The sequence below is a fragment of the Pempheris klunzingeri genome, chromosome 16, assembly GCF_042242105.1.
Source record: "Pempheris klunzingeri isolate RE-2024b chromosome 16, fPemKlu1.hap1, whole genome shotgun sequence".
Taxonomy (NCBI): domain Eukaryota; kingdom Metazoa; phylum Chordata; class Actinopteri; order Acropomatiformes; family Pempheridae; genus Pempheris; species Pempheris klunzingeri.
In genome coordinates this window covers 18,799,576-18,819,520 of record NC_092027.1, presented here as the reverse complement: position 1 = coordinate 18,819,520, position 19,945 = coordinate 18,799,576, and the positions used below count along the sequence as shown (strand labels likewise).

At 46.1% G+C, this 19,945-nt stretch overlaps 1 protein-coding gene across 1 annotated transcript; it reads right to left on the bottom strand.

Annotated features, from left to right (window-relative positions):
• Positions 1–5,824: 5,824 nt before the first annotated feature.
• sacm1la (SAC1 like phosphatidylinositide phosphatase a) lies at positions 5,825–19,679 on the bottom strand. Its single transcript, XM_070845962.1, has 20 exons — positions 19,014–19,679; positions 17,134–17,231; positions 16,428–16,502; positions 16,189–16,316; positions 13,762–13,911; positions 12,687–12,746; positions 12,549–12,582; positions 12,330–12,431; positions 12,060–12,145; positions 11,865–11,951; positions 11,715–11,783; positions 11,563–11,642; positions 10,742–10,840; positions 10,515–10,653; positions 9,055–9,124; positions 8,877–8,949; positions 8,702–8,795; positions 8,250–8,342; positions 8,108–8,165; positions 5,825–7,476 (listed from the first exon to the last, which is right to left on the bottom strand). Exons 1-20 carry the CDS (start codon positions 19,040–19,042, stop codon positions 7,340–7,342), a joined length of 1,761 nt encoding a protein of 586 aa, XP_070702063.1. The 5' UTR covers positions 19,043–19,679; the 3' UTR covers positions 5,825–7,339.
• Positions 19,680–19,945: the final 266 nt, after the last annotated feature.

The window sequence follows — 19,945 nt, the reverse complement described above, 5'->3', positions numbered from 1 at the left end:
TCAGGCTCCATCATATCTTAAAGAGCTCATAGTACCGTACTACCCCACTAGAGCACTGCGGTCCCAGAATGCAGGCCTATTGGTGGTTCCTAAAGTCCACTAAAGTAGTGATGGAGCCAGAGCTTTCAGCTATCAGGCTCCTCTCCTGTGGAACCTCCTTCCAGTTTGGGTTGGGGGGGCAGACACCCTCTCTACATTTAAGAGTAGACTAAAAACCTTCCTTTGTGATAAAGCCTATAGTTTAGGGCTGGATCAGGCCTTGGACCAGCCCCTAGTTATGCTGCTATAGGCTTAGACTGCCAGGGGACTCCCATAATGCACTGGGCTCCCCTCTCCTCCTCTTCCTCTCCATCCTTCTGGTTCATGTCTCTTTAATATCTGTTACTAACTTGGTATCTTCCCCGGAGCCTTTCTGTGCTTTTCTCATCTCTCAGGTTCCTGTGGATCCTGGTCCTGATTCTCCTGCTGTGGTTCTCTGGTTCCTGTGGATCCTGGTCCTGGCTCTCCTGCTGTGGTTCTCAGGTTCCTGTGGATCCTGGTCCTGGTTCTCCTGCTGTGGTTCTCAGGTTCCTGTGGATCCTGGTCCTGGTTCTCCTGCTGTGGTTCTCTGGTTCCTGTGGTTCTCTGGTTCCTGTAGATCCTGGTCCTGGTTCTCCTGCTGTGGTGCTCTGGCTTCATGAATCACTGCTGAGGATCGTCAGTCACCGACACTTTTTCTGATATTAGTCCTGTTATTATTATTTACATTAACTGTTAGTTAACATGAACTATTGTCATGTTTTTCAATGTTACCATGGTGATCATTATTAGTCATATTCCTATTGTTGTAATTGTTATTATTTTGGTTGCTGTTTGTTTGTGCAGGTCCAATTCAACTGAGGCCCCCCAAGAGAAAGTTAGGATAGCATTTCAAAGGTGAAATAATAATTTTCATCTCTTCTAGTCAGGGTCAGACTAAAAAGCATGTACAGCGAGGGGATAGGGTTATGGGTAGGGTACCCATGGGTAAGGTGAACCAGTGCACTCCACTACTGAAATCAACATTTCCACTAACCTTAGGGTTAGTGGTTAGGGTTGGGGTAAGATCAGGCCAGGCTGTAAACCAGCTAAGAGTGCTGATGTAGAAAGCCACTCCTCTAAGGTTTAGGGTAGACAATCTACCCCCAGACCAAGAGACAGTGCTTTATAGGTGCAAACAGGATTAGTAGTGCAAGTAGGAAAGAGGACCACTCACACCAGGACCTGAAGAATGAACAAAGAGAAACAGAAAAGTTAAAGCAATGCTCTCTGTTGTGTTCTGAACCTGCCCCTGTGAAGGCATAAGGGTCAAATCATGAATGCGTCTTTAACCTGCCAGGATGAGAAGATCTCCTGAGAGCAAAACAGGAATTCTACTCCAGTCCAATCACAGGCAGCTGTGCTGGAGAATACAATCCCATCAAAACAGATAAATGAACGTGTATAAATGCTACGAATCAAAGACCATTCTCAACCGAATCCATAATACTGTACTAAGGGCCAGTTTACAAGCTAAGCAAACTATATCATATAAGAATACCAGAAAAAAATTAACCAATAAGTGCTCAAAAGCTACATGACAGCTCTCCTGCCTCAGGACCTCGACTGGACTAACCTGTGGGTCACCTACATAAAATCACTGACACTGAAGGCACTCGATCAGGTAAACACCCCTAGGTCCAAATGTCTAATTGTTATGTAGGGAATGTGTTTCAAGAAACACAAGGTTGTGCAGTGTGTACCAGGAGACTTCTATTTCTGTGGTTCTAAAAACTTTTTCCCTCATGTTACTTTATTTTTTTGCAGATTATGTTTTAATTTAACTTGAGGGTGACGAGTTCAGTACAGCCGAAAAGTCCTCAAAGGCCACCTCCGTATTCCCCCCTGGCCAAAGTGTCACCCAAGTAACATAAGTGTAACAAAGGTTTTAAATGGCATTTTACAAATGCAGTTTGTTCCCAATCAGCTAAATAGAGGTTTGCATAAACTGGGGAATATTTGTGAGCCATAGAACAGCCACTCATCGTTTCTTAATTTAGAAGCAGATTAATGGGTATCTTTATTATAACTAGGGTGTCTTATCAATGTAGGGTTCAAACAGTAACCTAAATATTGTGCAATACGAGCCTATAACGAACCATCGCCTGCGTTCTAGGTTGCATTGGCTGCAACAGCTCGGCATCACAGAGGGAATTGCCCGATTGTCTGTTGGCCTCTGAAAGGTCCCCCCTCCCCCTTGTCTGCCGGCTTGATAACAATATCCTGCTGTTTACTAGTGGTCACAGTGTGTCTGTGTAATATTAGACCTAACGGTATCCCCAACTGAGTATTGGTCCAAAAAGGCCTCATCCTTCCTGATGAAGTGAGCCCTCTTTCAGCTGGATTAAGACTAAATGAGAAGCAGAGATTGGTTATGTTTGAGGAAAGGGGAGGCGGTTCTGGACCTTTATTCCCCGGGTTGGACCTGGAAGTGAGGACCATCAAGTAGAAGTATAATTTTCTTTTCTTTTTTTTTTTTTACCTCATGCTCTGGTTAGATTTTTTGAGTCACTGCTGTAGTTTCCTGTCCGCTCTGTGTGAATAGTTGACCAGGGCTACATGAAACCACTCATTTGGAAATGTGGTCCCTGCAAAGGCAGACGTAAGTCCAAGTCCTGCCAACAATATCACCTTGTGACAATATCAACCCCATGTGAAGGTGTTCATTTCTTAGGATTTCAATCATATGAATAAGTGTTGCCCTAGGAGAGCTATCTACTTGGGTCTGAGAGTGTAGAGTATGGGCCAAATTAGAATCCCCCATTATGATGATGGGATGGATCTTGGGTATAGGTGTGCACTGTAGACTCAGGTCCAGATACCACAGTGTCATCAGCGGCCCTCGCACCACCAGTGGGCATGACGACAGCCACTGGAGTTGCTGACCCCTGAGGTGTCGAAGCTCGAGTGGAACTGTCAGGATGGACAGTGTTTGCAGTGTTACTGCTAAAGTGGACTTCAGCGATCATCACAGTTGAAGCAGTCTGCCTCTGCTGCTCATTTAGGGGAGGAAGGGAGTGGACGAAGAGGTCAGAGGGAGGGACAAGGAGGAGAGGGAGGTGATGGTGTCCTTCATGTGTTCTAGGTAGACTATGTAACTTAACAGCAGGCAATTTACACTGTTCCTGGATCCTCGCTTGGATCCTTCCTTCCTTGTGTGTGATACACTTGGCACCAGTGTCTTGATGATCCTTTGTACAGTTTGCAAACAGATGTTAAAAGCATTTCATTTTGAAAACTTGATTATGTATTTATTCACTCATTTATCTCAAATGAAGAATGAACTCCCTCCACATTCCAGAGAAAACAGAAGAGACCATGAGTGATTCTGAGGCCCTGTTCCAGATGAAGACCATGTGAGCTTGCAGTACAGTGAAGGCATGTTACACCACACACATCATAAGACGAGCAGCTTTCTGTCCCACTAACATGTTGTGGCCTCCACTGGTGTGTTTACGCTGTTTTCTTACTGTAATGACAGTTGGGACCAGTGCCCACACACACTCCTGATAAGGTGCTGCTGCCTGGCTGTCACTGCTCGTCCACATGTCCATCTGTCAGTCAATCAATCTGTATTTATATAGTGCCGATTCATAACAGTGTTATCTCAAGACTCTTTCCATAAAGAGCAGGAAAGACCAAACTCTTTAATGAAGAGAGAGACCCAACGATTCAGGAATTAAAAATTAAGGATTCAAGAATCCCCACATGAGCAGCATCAGATATTATCTGTAATCACACGTCTCTCATTTACATACGGACAGGCATTACAGGGTTTCACCTACACTGCACCAAGTACATATGAGGGGAAGTGTTCTCATGAGCTTGTGAAAAGTAATTTGACAGAAAACAATCCTTACTCAAGGTCCACTTACTACTGTAGCTTACTAGCAACTCCACATCAAGCACACATACAACACCAGTGATAGATAAAAACCATGAGACACAGCTGAAGAAGTCCTGAAGTCCCCAAAGATGATGTTTGAAAATCTGGGGTGCACAGGTAGTTAATATGAACAAGTTATTATCTAGTGCAAACCAGACCCTCTTCACACAAGTTCCCCTCCTGTTCACAAAGGTCATCATGTTGTCGCTCAGACTCTCACCGTTTGCACAGGTTCTCTTGTTCGAGTGGAGCCTGACCTCCATGTCACAAGAGCTTAGAGTCCAGGTCCAGATCAACGCTAGCATGGTGAGAACACAGTGAAACCAGCAGGCTGCATCACTTCACGGCCTGTACTGCTGGTATGGTACATGAGACGGTGTCTGCAGGAATGAAGTCCAGAGACCAACTCCCCTAAAACTACAGAGAACAGGGTCGTGTTACGGAACATCAGAGGGGTCTCAGAGCCTCGTGGGATCTACAGGTTCCAGCATCCGTGTCCTCTCCACTGAGGGGCACATGTGTAAGGCAGTGATCCCAGAATGGATTTGGACTCATTCTCCTCTAGACCTGAGCAACACAAAGCCCAAACCTCTGTGAGGAAGCAGGAAACTGCAGCAGAGCAGCTTCCCCGTGGGCTTTGGAAGCCCACAGGTTTTTACATCCTGACCGACTCACTGGAAAGGATGATGTTGGGGTAAACCGCTTTGACTTGACCATTAGTTATCGAACAGTCTCAACAGAGTGACGCAGCACAGCGTTAGTGTTTTGTGGTGCCGACGTTCAGAGAGGTGTTGGGACTACATGTTTCTGTCTTTTGAACAAAGGGCTCCCTCTCTGAACTCAGTTTCCCAGAGTCCTTAAGTTTGCACACAGAGGTGCTAAACACACCCCTGGAACCAGCTTTACAGCCACTATTGGCCAATGTGGGACACATGACCCTACAACCTCAGGCCACAAAACCAGAGAACCCTCTCACTCTTTTTCTGATCTCTCTCCTGGACGGAGGAGAAATCAGCTCTCTGACCCCTCATCTGGACTGAGGAGAGTTCTCCTCCCAGAGCTCCAGCCTCAGTGTGTTCTGTACCAAGCAGACCACCTTTTCATGGCAGCGACACGGAGCCCCGTCTGAACCAAGTTTATCAGCACCAGCAGGTATGACCTGAAGTCTGCCAGCTGATCTTCAGAGCAACCAGCAGGTTAGCACAGAGCTGCTAACTAGTAAGGAACAAAGGAGCGACCAGATTCCTCCAACCTGCAACCAGGACAGCAAGGACAAAGACCCACAACCTTCTTCCAGCCTGGTTCATCAACAGGCTGAGAAAGCAGCACACTGAACGACCTTCTTTTTTCCCTTTGAGGACTGGTAACAAACTCTGACTGGACATATATAGCTTTATATTACTGTATACATGGCTAAGCAATGGTTTAACCTTGTTAATGTATTGACACCCTCTTTCACTCTCACACACACACTCTCTCCCTATTGTTTGTTAACTAATCACAGTTGGTTCTGTTTAAATGTTTGACTTTGTCATGTTTTAATAAATGTTTTAATCCACATGCTGTCTTCTTTAATATTGTACAAGAGTGAATACTACCAACCTCTACTCTGTCAAGAACTCTGACATCCTTCAACTAGCTGTCAATGTGGTGATGTTGATAATTAAGTTAATTATTAATCATAATACCAAATTGATAGTTTAGTGTTTTGACTGAATCAGTTAAATCTTTTTCCTCGTTTATCGAGGTGGACTTTACACTAAGTCCCATTAATTTATATAATTATCTTTGGTAGTTATTATTTCTGATTGCTCCATACAAGGTACCAACCCCCAACATTTTGGTGCCGCCGTATGAGGCAGAGGATTAATTGTCCACACATAATTGGAACCCCTACATTTATTGGTGCCCTCGTACCACTGAGCACTACAGAGGTCTGCTCCTGGCCCAGCAGAGCTGTGCAGGCCCAATGCACACCGGGTCATTACCGTCCTACACGTCCTGGACACAGGAGCTGCACAGGCACGGCACAGACACGCACACTTGAACAGCTTGTTAGAAGATGATTTATAGAGATGACTTCAACTGAGTGAGTGGCTGAGTGTCGTGAAAAAGGTCCGGTTATCTGCTCACTGTTGATGGACAATTATGTACATGGGATGGAAAGATCGGCTGCTACTGATGGAAAGAAAGACGTGAGGAAACAGAAACCAGCTACAAAATACAATTATCATCTTATGATAAAAGGCATTAAAAATCCAACATGTGAATCACTTGTAGTTGTTCTCTGGCTAATCAGAAACAACCATTGTTGATGTCTGTGAGCTATTTAGACAGAACTCAGCTGCACCCAGGAGATACAACCACAACAGTGAGGACATGAGGTCATCACAGCCTGAGTAGAGATGTAGGAAGACAACCTCCTCATTCCTGAACACAACCACAAAGCTCTAAGTTGGATTCAAAGTGTTTCTCCAGTAGTTTGAACAAACCAGTGTGATGAACCCCGCAGCAGCCCCTCTCAATCTCTGAGCAGACAGAGGACGAGGGCAGCCACCTGGAGCCAGGCTACAGACACACTCGGTACCTTCGGAGAAATCATTAGCAGCCGAATGCAGGCAGCACATTTCAAGTCATCTCCCGAGTTCATTTTCACTCCACCTACATACACAGGAGACACATACTCCTACTTCATATGCATGGTTGTAAGAATTGGTCCATCACAACTCAACATGTACATTCTGTGTCCATCAGTTCCATACGTCATGCTTCGATGGGACATGTTTCACTGACACAAACAGATCCTCTGCTTGGGATGACGACATTTATGTTCAGTATCTTTAAAGCTGCGCTAATCAACAGTTTTATATCAATAATGGATCAAATGATGGTGTGCAGTGTAGTTGTAGTGGCAGCGTCCCAGATCTGTTAAGGCGGGACAGTCCAATCACCCAGAGTCACCTACAACACCTGTGTGGGTGTGCTGGGCCCTTCACTGAAACATTAACGCTTGGTCCAATATCTTTACTCATTTTACATTTGAAGGATGGGAACAAAGAGGAAAATGAGCAGTGGAGTTATAGTATTATAGAAGAACACTCAAACAGCCCACTCTTGTGCCCTGACACCCCCTCCGTATGACGCGCAGCGTGGGGAATGTAAATGTGTGAAGGAGTGTGTGCAGTCTAACAGAACAAGGTCACACATGTTGTGGACAGGAGACAGATCCACGGCTTTGGATGGGACAGTGGAGGCCGTCCAGAGACAGCAGGCCAGTCAGTGTCCAGACCGAGGGGCCGGTTGGTGAAGGTACTGAGTTATGTGAGCCTGCTGGGCCCAGCACCTCCACACACACACACACACACACACACAACACACACACACACGCACACACACTCAGTCCATCTTCTCCTTGTGAACCAGTTTGGGGGCGTCCACAAAGTCTTGGCCGTTAAACAGGATGATGGTGGCCGTGATGGCACTAGCCGCTCCCCAGAACATCACGTAAGCCAGCGTCTCTGTCCACGTGTCGCCTGCAACACAAACCACCGTCAGTCTTTCTTTTCAGAGCCACAGTAAGAAACTGCTTTCAGCTGTCCATCTATCACAATCACTCCCAGGCTACGAAGCCCGGCTGTGCACTGCAGCAGGCGCCTCCTCAGGCTCCACGCCTGCTCACACCAACCTGAACACTCCTTTATCCCATTACCTCAGACCTCCCACCCACGAGTGTTTCCACCATTGCTAATGCTGTTTGTGCTAACTGGGGCTAGTGCTTATGCTAACTATGTGACTTTCCCGCTGGCTTTTCTCCAGCTCTCTCGTCATTGAGCTCCCGGTGCCTGCAGAATACGTCCGGGCTGCTCCATGTCTGGTTCACTGAAACAGCCTGTCGATTCCCCTGCAGGATACGTTCACTGAAGCCTTCTCTGCAACTCTTGCTCAAGTTGAATATTTTCAAGTCGTGCCTTTGCATTGACTTTGTATTTAATTTGGTTCCGTGAAAAATTTGCTTCACATTTGGTGGAAACACACCATAATACCCCACATCAGTTTCAACTGACGAACGAATGAGGACAAGGACAGTGAAACGCTCTGTCTTTCAGCCCCCCTGGCCCTCCTACACAGGTGGTACAGGTGGAGACTGAGGAGGACAGAACTTACCGGCCATGAGAAGACAGACGATGCACATGGAAAATGCCACCAGCATAATGATGGGCAGCTGCAAAGAGAACAGAAGTGGTCAGGGTTGGACAGTCGGACCCAGTCACCGCTGCTGACAACAGAGACACACTGTGATACCGACCGTGAGGAACTTCCAGTCCTTCTGCACACGGAGAGGAGTGGCTCCATCTGACTCATCCACAGCAAAGTTACCCAGGAACAGGTCAATGGAGTCCTGCAACCAACAAAACAGACTGACACCTGAACTGGACTGATCATACATACTACTCTAAATCAAACTCATTTTCTTAGTGGGGCCCATTTCACTGAAATGCTAAACATGGCTGAGTGCTTAGAGGATGGCCTGAGCAGGAGGACCAGGAGAACCTGATAACTTTAAAATACTCTGCTATAGAGAACGTGTGGAGTGAATAAATCATTGTGTGGAGGTACTGTGTGTTGTTTTTCTTGTCACAGCCAGAGTGAGGGAAGCTTAGCGTGTAGCTCTCCCATAGACTTCTCTGAGCTTTGGCAGTAAAAACTCTTTCTTAAGTGATGTTGTAACTCCAACAGATCTTGTCGCAGACCTCACACCTGTCTGAATCCATCAGAGAAGTTGTTTTTGTAGTAGCGAATCATGGAGTTCCAGCCATCCATCAGCAGCCCCCACCTGGTCCTCTTCCCCGTCCTAATGGAGAGATGAACTTAGATTAAACACAGCCATGATAATAACAGTGCAGAGGGACTGATGTGTGGTGCAGGACGTTACCTTGTGAAGTCTGTTTTCAAGGCTCCAGTTCCTGCGTACTGTACAGCGCATGCATTGGCATTGTCAGCCCATGCTGGTTAGAGATCACACATAGAGAAGGGTGAGGGCCCACTCAGAAGCTAGACACTCTACTCATGACACAACTCATGCTAGCAGTCCACAATACACCAGACATTACCGTTCTTGTAGATTTTTTCAAATTCAGCCTGCTCCTCTATCCGCTGACCCACGTTCAGAACGCCCAGTCTCTGTGGACACAGACACAGCACACACACACACACTCAGCATCTACTGCTGCACAACACTGCTGCAGCAGGGGAAATCCCTTAACCTCTCCATATCTTTCCAAAAGAAAACATATATATCACACCAACTCCAAAGTTTAGTCTTAAGATTGGAAACTAACTTACTTACTTATTACTCTTCTCTCACTGTTGTTGAATTTCTGGTGAACTTTCTAAAGTTTACTGGCACAGTAAACTGCCCAGTGTTGTGTGGCTAGTTATTATTATTATCAGGAAGTCTGGGTGAATATTCCACTCTGATTGGCTGCAGGGTGTCTATTAAAAAGTGATGCAAGTCTGTTCTGAATTTATGCGTTGGCATCACAGGACAAGACCACAGGATGGAGTGTAACACACAAGCTGCAGGAAGTACACTGCCCCTCTGGGCGTGTCTACAGTTCACACAGTGTGGGGCTACAGTCCTGTAGTGTAAACTTGGTGTAAGCGATCATCTCTCATCCCACCTTCAGCTGGCTGCTTCAGGCTGGGGCTGACAGTGACGTTACACATGGTCATTCATCTGTTGGTGAACATGCTGACATTGACTTGGGGACAGGGACATGGCTGTCAGGTTATATTCACTGTTGTCGACTGTACACAGCGTTATTGACTTTGAATTTTGCTACCTTGCATTAGCTTTGTGGCTAACAGCTGAGCCAAAGGGTTCTATGAGCTGAGCTGAATGGAAATATTGTGGTAAAAATACATGATGATTTATATGTAATTTAGTATCAAAATTCCACAACATAATTTGCGTTGTCGACAGGATTGCAAAGTAAACGGCCAGACTCGGACAGCCGCACATTGAAAGAAGTACAGAATAAAGTTAACTGTATGAAAGTGTGTGCAAACTCTGAAATACATATAATTTCTGATTAATCAGGTGGACGTATTATTATTATTGTAGCACTATTGCCTAAATCAGGATCATCAATAGCTTAATGAGCAAAGAACCAACACAGTTAAATGGCCCAGTGAAAAAAGTGAAGGCTAGGGAGGAAAACAAAAAATACCAATACTAAAGTGAACACTCCTGCACTTAAGTCCTATGCATTGGAGTAGTGAACAATGTTTCTATATAGAAACATAGAGGTTATAGAACCTTAACCTTTAAGATCCTCAAGGGATAGTGATGATTGTTCCAGGTATTAGTCAAAGCCTCAGCTGTTTCCAAGGAAAAAGAGATAATGCTTGTGAAAAACTTTTAGTGGCAAAATGCACAAAAATATTAATGTTTTTTCTTCAAGGGACTAAAGGAGGGTGGGATAATGCTCTTTAATGTGTCAGTGATCAGGAACTACTGGAGGCAGCACCATCCCTCTCTTCTACGAGGCTGAGCAGCGTTTACACAGACCTGCAGCTGAGACTGGAGGGAGCGGCGGGCCAGGAGGCTCTGGATGACATTGGTCCTGTCCAAACAGTCCATGCAGTTACTGCGGAAGACTCCTCTCTGCTGGGCCACAGTCTTCTCCTCCATGTTCACCATGAAGTAACTACACACACACACACACACACACGTCTGTATCGTCCCTCACAGGACAAAGCTACATATCAGCCCTGAACAGCTCCTGCTATACTTACCCATACTCCTCTTGTGTCTCAGTAACATGGTCCACCAAGGCCTGGAGTCGGTCCCATCTCATGTGGCTGCACTCTTTGTGGAAGTCGAAGGCTATGTAGCTGAGGACAGAGGAGACAGTGTCCCAGGTCAGGTTTGATGAATGGGCAATTATTTGAAACAGTGGTGCTAGAAACACACGCAGTCATCACAGTCCTCAAGGAGAGTGACTAAGAACATCTACTACAGGAGGCCATGTGTATGTCCCTCTGTAACCGGTCCAGTCAGTCCCTCTGACCCTCTGTAACCGGTCCAGTCAGTCCCCCTGTCCCTCTGTAACCGGTCCAGTCAGTCCCCCTGTCCCTCTGTAACCGGTCCAGTCAGTCCCCCTGTCCCTCTGTAACCGGTCCAGTCAGTCCCCCTGTCCCTCTGTAACCGGTCCAGTCAGTCCCTCTGTCCCTCTGTAACTGGTCCAGTCAGTCCCCCTGTCCCTCTGTAACCGGTCCAGTCAGTCCCCCTGTCCCTCTGTAACCGGTCCAGTCAGTCCCTCTGTCCCTCTGTAACCGGTCCAGTCAGTCCCTCTGTCCCTCTGTAACCGGCCCTCTGTCCCTCTGTAACCGGCCCTCTGTCCTCTGTAACACCTCTCACACCCCCTGACATTCGCCCAGTCAACACAGACATTTAGAACATGGGGCTATCAGCTCCTCTCTGGACATCTTTGTGTTCCATTATCAGGACTTCTGTTTCTAACTCTGCGTTAATTCGCTACATTTCATGTTGCATCACTAACAGTCAGTGTTCTCAGTGAACACTGAAGTTGGAGATGGCACTGAGTGACACTTACTTGAGCATACCGTTGTTCATGCCAGACACCATCTTGGCAAAGGCCTGTTCTAGTGGCTTCTCTGAGCCCTTCTGGTTCACCTGGAAAAACAGGAAGTCTTAGATTTGCTTTTCAACAAATAATGAATGGAGCTTTGAGAAAGGGTTCCTCACCAGGTTCAGAATAGTTTGCTTCCCATAGATGAGGAGCTGGGAGTCAAAATGCCTCTGGAAACCATCCATCTACACAAAGTTTCCAAGTGGTTAACATCAGACTTTCACACCTTTCAACAAGCACAGAAACATGAAACGGCCCGCTCTTACGTGGTTGGTGGTTTTGCTGATTATAGGTTTAGGTTTGTACTTGAGGTTGGGCCTCTGACTCCAGTAAAAGGGCATGGAGCCTCGTGTCTGTGGACGAAAAGAAAAGTTTGTCTTGAAAAGTGATTTCATTAATCTTGCTCTTTTCAAACTTAAATGCTTTAACATTTAAACTAAAAAGACCGTCCTCATACTTGCCTGTACAAATGAAGCCTTTGCTCCTTCATACAAAACTATCTGCTCAGTCTCCACAAAGTTAGCAGCATGGCCCTCAGAGTCGATGCCTGAAGAGACAGCAGCACAGTGAACGTTCATGAGCACTCACTAGTGTCTCATCTCACACCATATGAGGCAACGGATGGAGATTAAACTGTTTTTGAAAATATGTTGGCCATCAGCTCCTTTGCTCCCCACTAGTCTGCATGTAACTATGTGACCATCACCCTTTTTTTTTTTTTTTTTTTTTACCTCTCACGTAGTATCGGACACCAGCCCGGAAGCAGCTTCTCCTGGATATGAGGATCCACTCAAAGATCTTCCCGTTTATACGACATGGCTTCATGACAATGACTGGATCACAAGGTCAAGGAAAGACTTTGAGCCATGAGCATGGATCAACTGCAGTCTGGTACACCACTAATGTGTTGTTGGTAAGATAAAACACTAGACATTGGGTGAAAAGGATACATCCATGGACAATGGGGAGAGCAAACTTATGAAGCTGTGGGGAAATAGTGACACACAATAGTGTCATTCCAGTGAAATCAAATAAGAACAAAAACACACACACTAAATGAGCCCCAGCTCTACACTCATACCCGTTACCTCTGGCTGTGCAGCCAGTTCTCTCAAGAGGTTCCCATTCCACACAAACCTCTGATCCGCCTGAAAACCACAAGAAACACGATTCAGCGAGTAAGACATGAGCACAGAATAAATCCCTTCCAGACACAACACAATGACTATTAGCTAATGATGAAGTCACTGTGAATAAAACAGACCTCTGACACATATTACTATTACAGGTGAATAATGTGAGCAGTAATTTACAGATTTAAAAGTGAATGCATTGTCATATATTTTTTCATCTAAAAATAATAGACCTAGAATCTCCACTACACTGTGATCCCTTACAAACCATCTATAACCATAATACAATGACAAAAACCTGAGGGATGGCAATTTTTTTTATCTTGTTCTTACAGTCAACAATTTCCAAGGAAATAGCTGAGCCACTGATGTGTTACTTCATGTCTCAGTCCTTTGACTTCCCTCCACTGGGACTGTCAGCCCCACAGCTTCCTCTTGAATGGCTACATTTCTAGAAAGCTTTCACCCACTCTGACAGCTGGGAGCTACACGCAGGGCACTGCTGTCATACGGACATATGGATAGGAGGAGGTGGGTACTGGCCCACCCGCTCTGCCTCCTGAGCCACAGCCAGCCCATGTATGTGTGCAAGAAACGTGCATCTCCATCAGTGAGGGCAATGTGATGCGCAACTTGACGCACTGCCAGCGATCCCATGTGTTAGGAATACATATGAAACAACAACAGTTAGATTCCCCCCTACTGTGATGCAGTGCAACTGAACACAATGTGATTTAACACAATTCAATGTGATGCAAAACAAATTGTTTCTCTGGTACTGCTGCTCATTCATGTCGTTCCTTTTTGACTTCTACAGAGCACTTGGCCCTTTCACACACAGGCCTGTTCACAAGTCCTTTGTAGTGCAAAAAGGAAGTGAATTCCAATGTAAAAAAGAAGAACACATTTGTGCACATTAAAACATTCATTTATGACTCTACACATTCCTACACGTACTCTCACATACCTACACTTGCAAGTATTAAGGATTGGTGAAAAATTCTGCTGAGTGCGTTATTGGATATCTCACCCTCTCCAGAAGACTCATCTCCTGGAAGTCAGGGCTGGTGTTGGCCAGCCGCTGCAGAGTGTGTGTCAGGTCGTAGTCAGTGCAGAAGTAAAACCCGTCTGTAGTCAGCACATTGTTAATCATGGACAGGAAAGTCTTGTTCTCCTGACACTAGAAGAGGACAGAAAACAGACTTAGTTTTCAGGAAGACTCATTATGCAGACTCATGTTGGAGCTTACAGGGAACTCCATGGCACTGTATATGTTAGGTTCTAACCTTTCCTCTCTTAATACCCAACTCTAGCCACTATTTACTGACAAAGCACCAGTCTGATGCCAGCTTTCTGTTTCACACACACAATTAAAATCTATATACCTCAATGCATGGAACATCTTGGCAAAGTTCCATGAAACCTGAGATTGCTGTGGAACAATAAACTGGGTGCTGCTAGAGGAATGGTCATGTTGTGGGAAAATCTAAATGGTCTGGAGACTGGGGAGTGTGAATGCTCTCCACAACATGTGGGCAATGTCAGGCATGTATGGACAGCCAGGCATAAAGGCTCCAGGCCTAAACCCAAAACCACATACGAAAATGCAGAAATTAGTGTGCACTGTTCCTTTACAAAATTAATGCACATCAAGTCCAAAACACCTTCCACTTAGTCAGTCTCATTTTCTTTTGGTGTGTCTGACCAGCTCCAGGTAACCTTGGTGAGGGGACGAGGTGCTGAGATTCAGTGACTGGCACTGTGTTTGAGGCAAGATGACAGCGTTCCTTTTTGTTCATAGGGACACTAAATCTCGACCCTTCACTGTTCCTGTCATTCACCTTTATCTGACGGCTTCTATTGTTGTGACAGTGGCAGCACACCGTGCCGATGGCTAGCATCATTCACTATATAACCTGTGAATTAGGTAGGTGGAGAAAGTATGACAACGTCACTGTGGTCCATTGCCCTCAATCTTGCAATGTGTTTAATGGACACATGTCCATAAATATAAATAAAGTATAAACAAACAAGTTGAATTTGCCATTGGACACAAGCATTTTACCTCCTGCTTTTGGTCAATATCTCACATTCAGAGTAAGGGTGGAAAATTTTTCACTGGTAAATCTGCAGCCTTGTCAGTGTGAGCCTCATCAGGCAGCAGCATGAGGGGCCACTGAAGGTCTCGTTCATGGTTAGAAAGTGGCGGTTGCTGGCCAAGCATAGCACAGCCTTCCACCATTCCACACAGTCCTCTGGAGAGAGAATCAACAGCACTGTATTTCGTGCTTTTTGAGCTCTGTGCCTCTCTGCTGCACTAATAGGATCTGGATGCTAAGCCAGTTAGTACATAGACTGAAGCCTCCAGTTACACCTCCATCCCTCCACTGTTCACTCACTCCATCTGCTTTCTTCCATTCCTCTCACTAGATCAGCTTTGAGCCATCCTGTTTACCACCGACTATACTTAGACTAGTGTCTTCGTGCTACAACCGCAAAACAACAACAAAATAAATACCCAGCTAGTATCACTAGTATCACTAGTATTTGTCTGCATGATATAAGCAACACCGTCTAATTTACTGCAACCAATAGTCTATTGTTTCCCATCGCTATTTCTGAACTGCACACAGTGTTTTACCATGAACCACATCATTTTCAGCCATGGCTACTCTTTTAATTAGTACACCAAGAATAGAAGCAGCAGCAGCAGCAGATTAATAATGCACTGCCCCTTCTCTGAAATTAGATAGCACAGTGTGATTCCACACTGCAAAGAATGGCTGCTCCTGAAACATGAGCTGCCACTCACAGACACTGGGCGCCTGGCAGAAACCTATACAAACTGTCTCAGTTTCCAAACCAGTGAATGGAGCAGCCGTGATGGCCTATCAAACACCACTTCTGCTGACAGACTCATGGCTCGTGGCCACACGAGCTTCACCAAGCTGCCAAAATCAGAAAAGGTGATGTTGAGGAAGGCCTAGAACTTTACACGCTTGTCAAAAGAACTAAACTCATTGCTCAAAATCTTACAGTATCTACTCCAGTGTGGATTACACAATCTGTAGCCATGTTTCCTTCCAAATGAAAATTGGCTGGAGAAATTTGAATTTATGTGTGTTTCCATCCGCTACTGTTGTGTGAACATTGGGAGTTGTTACAGTGATACAAGCAGTAAGTGACGCTAATGCTACAGTCAGGTGCCAACTAGATGTCATCATTAAAGGAGCATCAGTCACAGCTCAAGTGGTGGGACAAAGCGTAGAGAACATGCTGGACATATGGCATTTCTGCACGTGTCCTGTGTTGATGTGAGAAGTGGTACAGTCTCCCCATCGCTTCACACATCCCATGTTTTCCCCTCTCCAGAGCAGTTTATGTTTAAGTCACATGCTTCATGTATGATTCATTTGCAAATCTGTGCACCTAGCGTGCACTGCAGCCTCTAGCTCACCTGGATCTCTGAGAGATGGAGCACTGTCTTCTTATAAGAGATCACATCAAAATCCACAGCCTTCCACACGGCATGGCCTAGGAGGCTGCCCACATTCCTCTTCCTGGTGATGACGATCAGATACATCCCTGCGTGGTGGTGGTGGGGGGGGGGGGGGGGGGGGGGGGGGCAGTCACAGCTGTTGTACTGTACAGGCTTCAGAGACTGACAACACAATGCTGTGTATGCACGATACCTACCTGCTACCAGGCGAATGGTTCCCATGATGCCACAGATAGGCCTGGTGACTGCTGAGGGAGGAACATCTTTTTTACCTGTGAAAGCACCACAGTGGTTTAAGTTAGATTCTTTATAAAATCACTCATCGTTTAACTTGATGTTTCATCTGGATTTTCAACTTCCTGCTAGGTGTGTCAACTATCTACTGTAGGGCAGACTGATAAGACAAAATCTCAATATGCCATATGCTTCTATGTTTACCTTTATCACCACTTATCATGGTGCACAAAGACAGAATCAGGAGACTCGATGATGACACCCCACCTAACGTGGGTGTGTGTTAGAGGTTGACTGCTTATCGGCTATCTGCTTTTTCCATTGTAACCATTGTGAACATTAGCTTTGTTTGGTTTTACTCTGTCGGCACACCTGTTGACAACGCTAAGGCTCAGAGTCCCACCAACATGGTTCTAATGTTCCTGGAGCACCGGCCCTCTCCTCTGGCCCACTTCACCTCTGACTTAATGTATGTCAAACCCTGTGGACATGCAGGCAAACACCTTCAAATTGTCCTGCACGTTTTTTGCTCAAAAAACTACAACATGTATGGAACCACTCTAGGTGCACTGTATGAGAGCTGAGATGTGCATCTACACGTGTGTCTCAAATAGCTTAAACAGTTTTGTCTTGGACAGCTTAATGGCTGGCAGTGCAAAGACTTTGTACCTGTGAGGGTCATCTCATTTGAGACCCTGTCGATTGCCAGCACAGCATCAGCCCCCTCATCGCAGGCCTCGATGAAGAACTTCTCTGGGGTTGTGTGCCTGGGAGAGGACAAGGCAGATGGAAAAGTAAGATTACAGCTTGGAAATATCTGGTCAGCTTCATCCCTATAAATTGCATATTAGGCTTTCGGAAGCTAATGTTCTCCTCCAAAATAAAGGTCAGCTGCTTGTGTAGGAGCAGCAAAGAGAAGCAGGAGGTCCAACCATGCAAGGAGAGGGAGAACAGAAACAGCAGGGCTCTAGTAATGAGCATCAGACCCCTAAAAAAAAAAAAGGAACGTTTCTTAATTCAAAGTGTTAAATGGACCAGAGAACTTAGCAACAGCTCGAGAACACACGACTTTAAATCCCTGCAGCAGAAAAATGTGACCTCTTGTTCAGCTGCAGTGACGCTCGGAGCTCGGGGTGATGTGGTGAGAAACTCAGCGGCTGCCGTGACACAACCACACAAACATTCTATTGTTGCACATGCATAATCTAGAGCACACTCAGCATGCCTGTGCTACAACAGCACAAAGCAGCATTACTGAGACATGACATTCACCAGGAGCAATCGAGGTCCGGACTTCCAAAATAATGAGCGCACTATGATAAAGAGTAGAAACCAAGCTGCCTGAAATGCTGAGACTCAATCTGAAAGTCAGACATGTTAGTAGGGTATAGATTAATATTTTAATGTTCCTGAACTGTGGCTCAGAAGCTTCTACGGGGGGCCAAGCTAAATCTGGGGGGGGGTCATGAGAGGACTAATACCATTGTAAACCCATTTCCTCTACACAAGTTGTGTATATTTTTCTGCCTGTCCTCTCTTTGCTTTTGTTCTGTGAAACACTCGAGCGTTTGCCCTTTCCAGGCCAGGATTCCAGTGAAAGGCTGGTTATGTTGAACTTGTGACGTGGCGTGATGTGGGGTCTTGTTTGTTCCCTTCCTTACCCCCCTGTAAAGGGTCTCGGGCAGATCTGTAGCCAAGCTTCACATAAATGATGAGGCCACGAGTCTGAAGTTTTTCTTCACGTTTCATATATTTAGACAGCTGCTAAATCACAAGATATATAAAATCCCCTTTCTTTAAACTTGGATTGAGGATTCCAATGAGCCGTGTGGCCTTTAAGTAGCTGTGAGGGGGCACAGCAGTGGTAGGGTTCTTTTAGTTTAACCATGCAGGCTCTCCGTCCTCCTCACCTGCGGAAGCCAGCTCAGCTACACCTGCCGGGGAGAGGCTCCTCAGGAATGAGCTCAACAAGGTGTGTCTGGAAAAGTACGCAGAGCTGCAAAAGCTGGAAAGGCCTCAGCTGACGCGAAATACCACCAAAAGTCAGCGTGGGGTTCACAGACAGCAGTACAAGCAGCAGCTTCCATTTTAAGGGAACGGTGTGTGTGACTGGAACACAGCGGACCCACCGAGTCCCCTGAACGCAGACCGGGACACAGACAGCCGTGGAAAACGCTCTGCTGCCGGCTAACGTTAGCTACACTAACTTTCCACATCCCGCGACAGAAGCCCTCACCACCACCGCCATCGTCATGGGGCCGTCTTGTGACTACAGACACGCAGCCCCTGACAGCTGTGCACACCTCCTGCTGTCCGGCCTAATATCGATGCCATTACGACACACTTAAGATACATAACGAACGTCTGGGAGAGAAACTTGACGCGTCTCTGCTCCACCGGCCGAGTCACAACTTCAGCCTGACCGACAGAGTCCCCTGAGCTCCAGCTGCTGCTCCGCCTCAGCACGGCCTGCGCCGCTTGCTCGCATTTTAACACACTTGGAAATAACAAGAGGGATTTAAAAATACTACCACATTATATGAACTTACAAATTGTATCTCTCGTAGGCGGTCGCCATCTTCGTTCCGTCTACCTGACCTCAGTGACGACAGCAGTGAGAGGGGGCTGCGCAGGTTGCCAGATCCGGGTAGGAGAACCCGTGACGAGGCACCGTGCTTGAGACGGAGCTTTCCCCTCCGACCGTGGAGAACCTGGCACCCACGAAGGCGTGACGGTGGGTGGGACATACGGCAACTGTACACTCAAATGAAATAAGCTAAAATAAAATTAGCCAGCGTTTGTAGAAGAGATTACGTACTGAAATGAGCCATGGTCCTCTAAAGTGCAATTAGTAGTCTCAAGTAGTAATAAGAAGTGAATTCATAGTTGTATCCTGGTGGAGGTTGAGTATCTGTATCTATACCTCTTTATGATATAATATGATATGTAATCCACAAACCACCGTCCACATGTCCTAAACTATACGGTCATAATGACTTTACATTAAATGTTATTAGTTATTAAAGGTTTTCCTGAATTTTCCCTTTTAGGAAAGGTGCATTTACTTCACGGTATCTGATGTGTACATGGACTGTATATGCTTTTCTGTACAGTCTATGGGTGTGTACCTGGTGGTATTACAAACAGGCAGTATCCAGGGCACCCAGAGCACGCCGTGCTGCGCTGCGCAGGACCCCTACATAAGCCAGGGGCGGACAGTGGTTTGTTCTTTGACTGCTCACAGGGTGAGGAGGTGGTGGGGCTCGTCGACAAGTATGTCAGCTCAAATTAATGGAAGGTAAACGGGACTTATGAGTTTAAATGTGAGGGACTTTAGCTTCGTTTAGTGACGCAAGTCACTGTGCCAAAGGACCCAGAAGTAGCAGGAAGGAAGACAGGCAGACAGGCAGGCCCGTCCGTCCACAGTGGCAGCACGTGGCACCGCCATGGGACTACACCATGGAGGTAACGAGCCCCACCT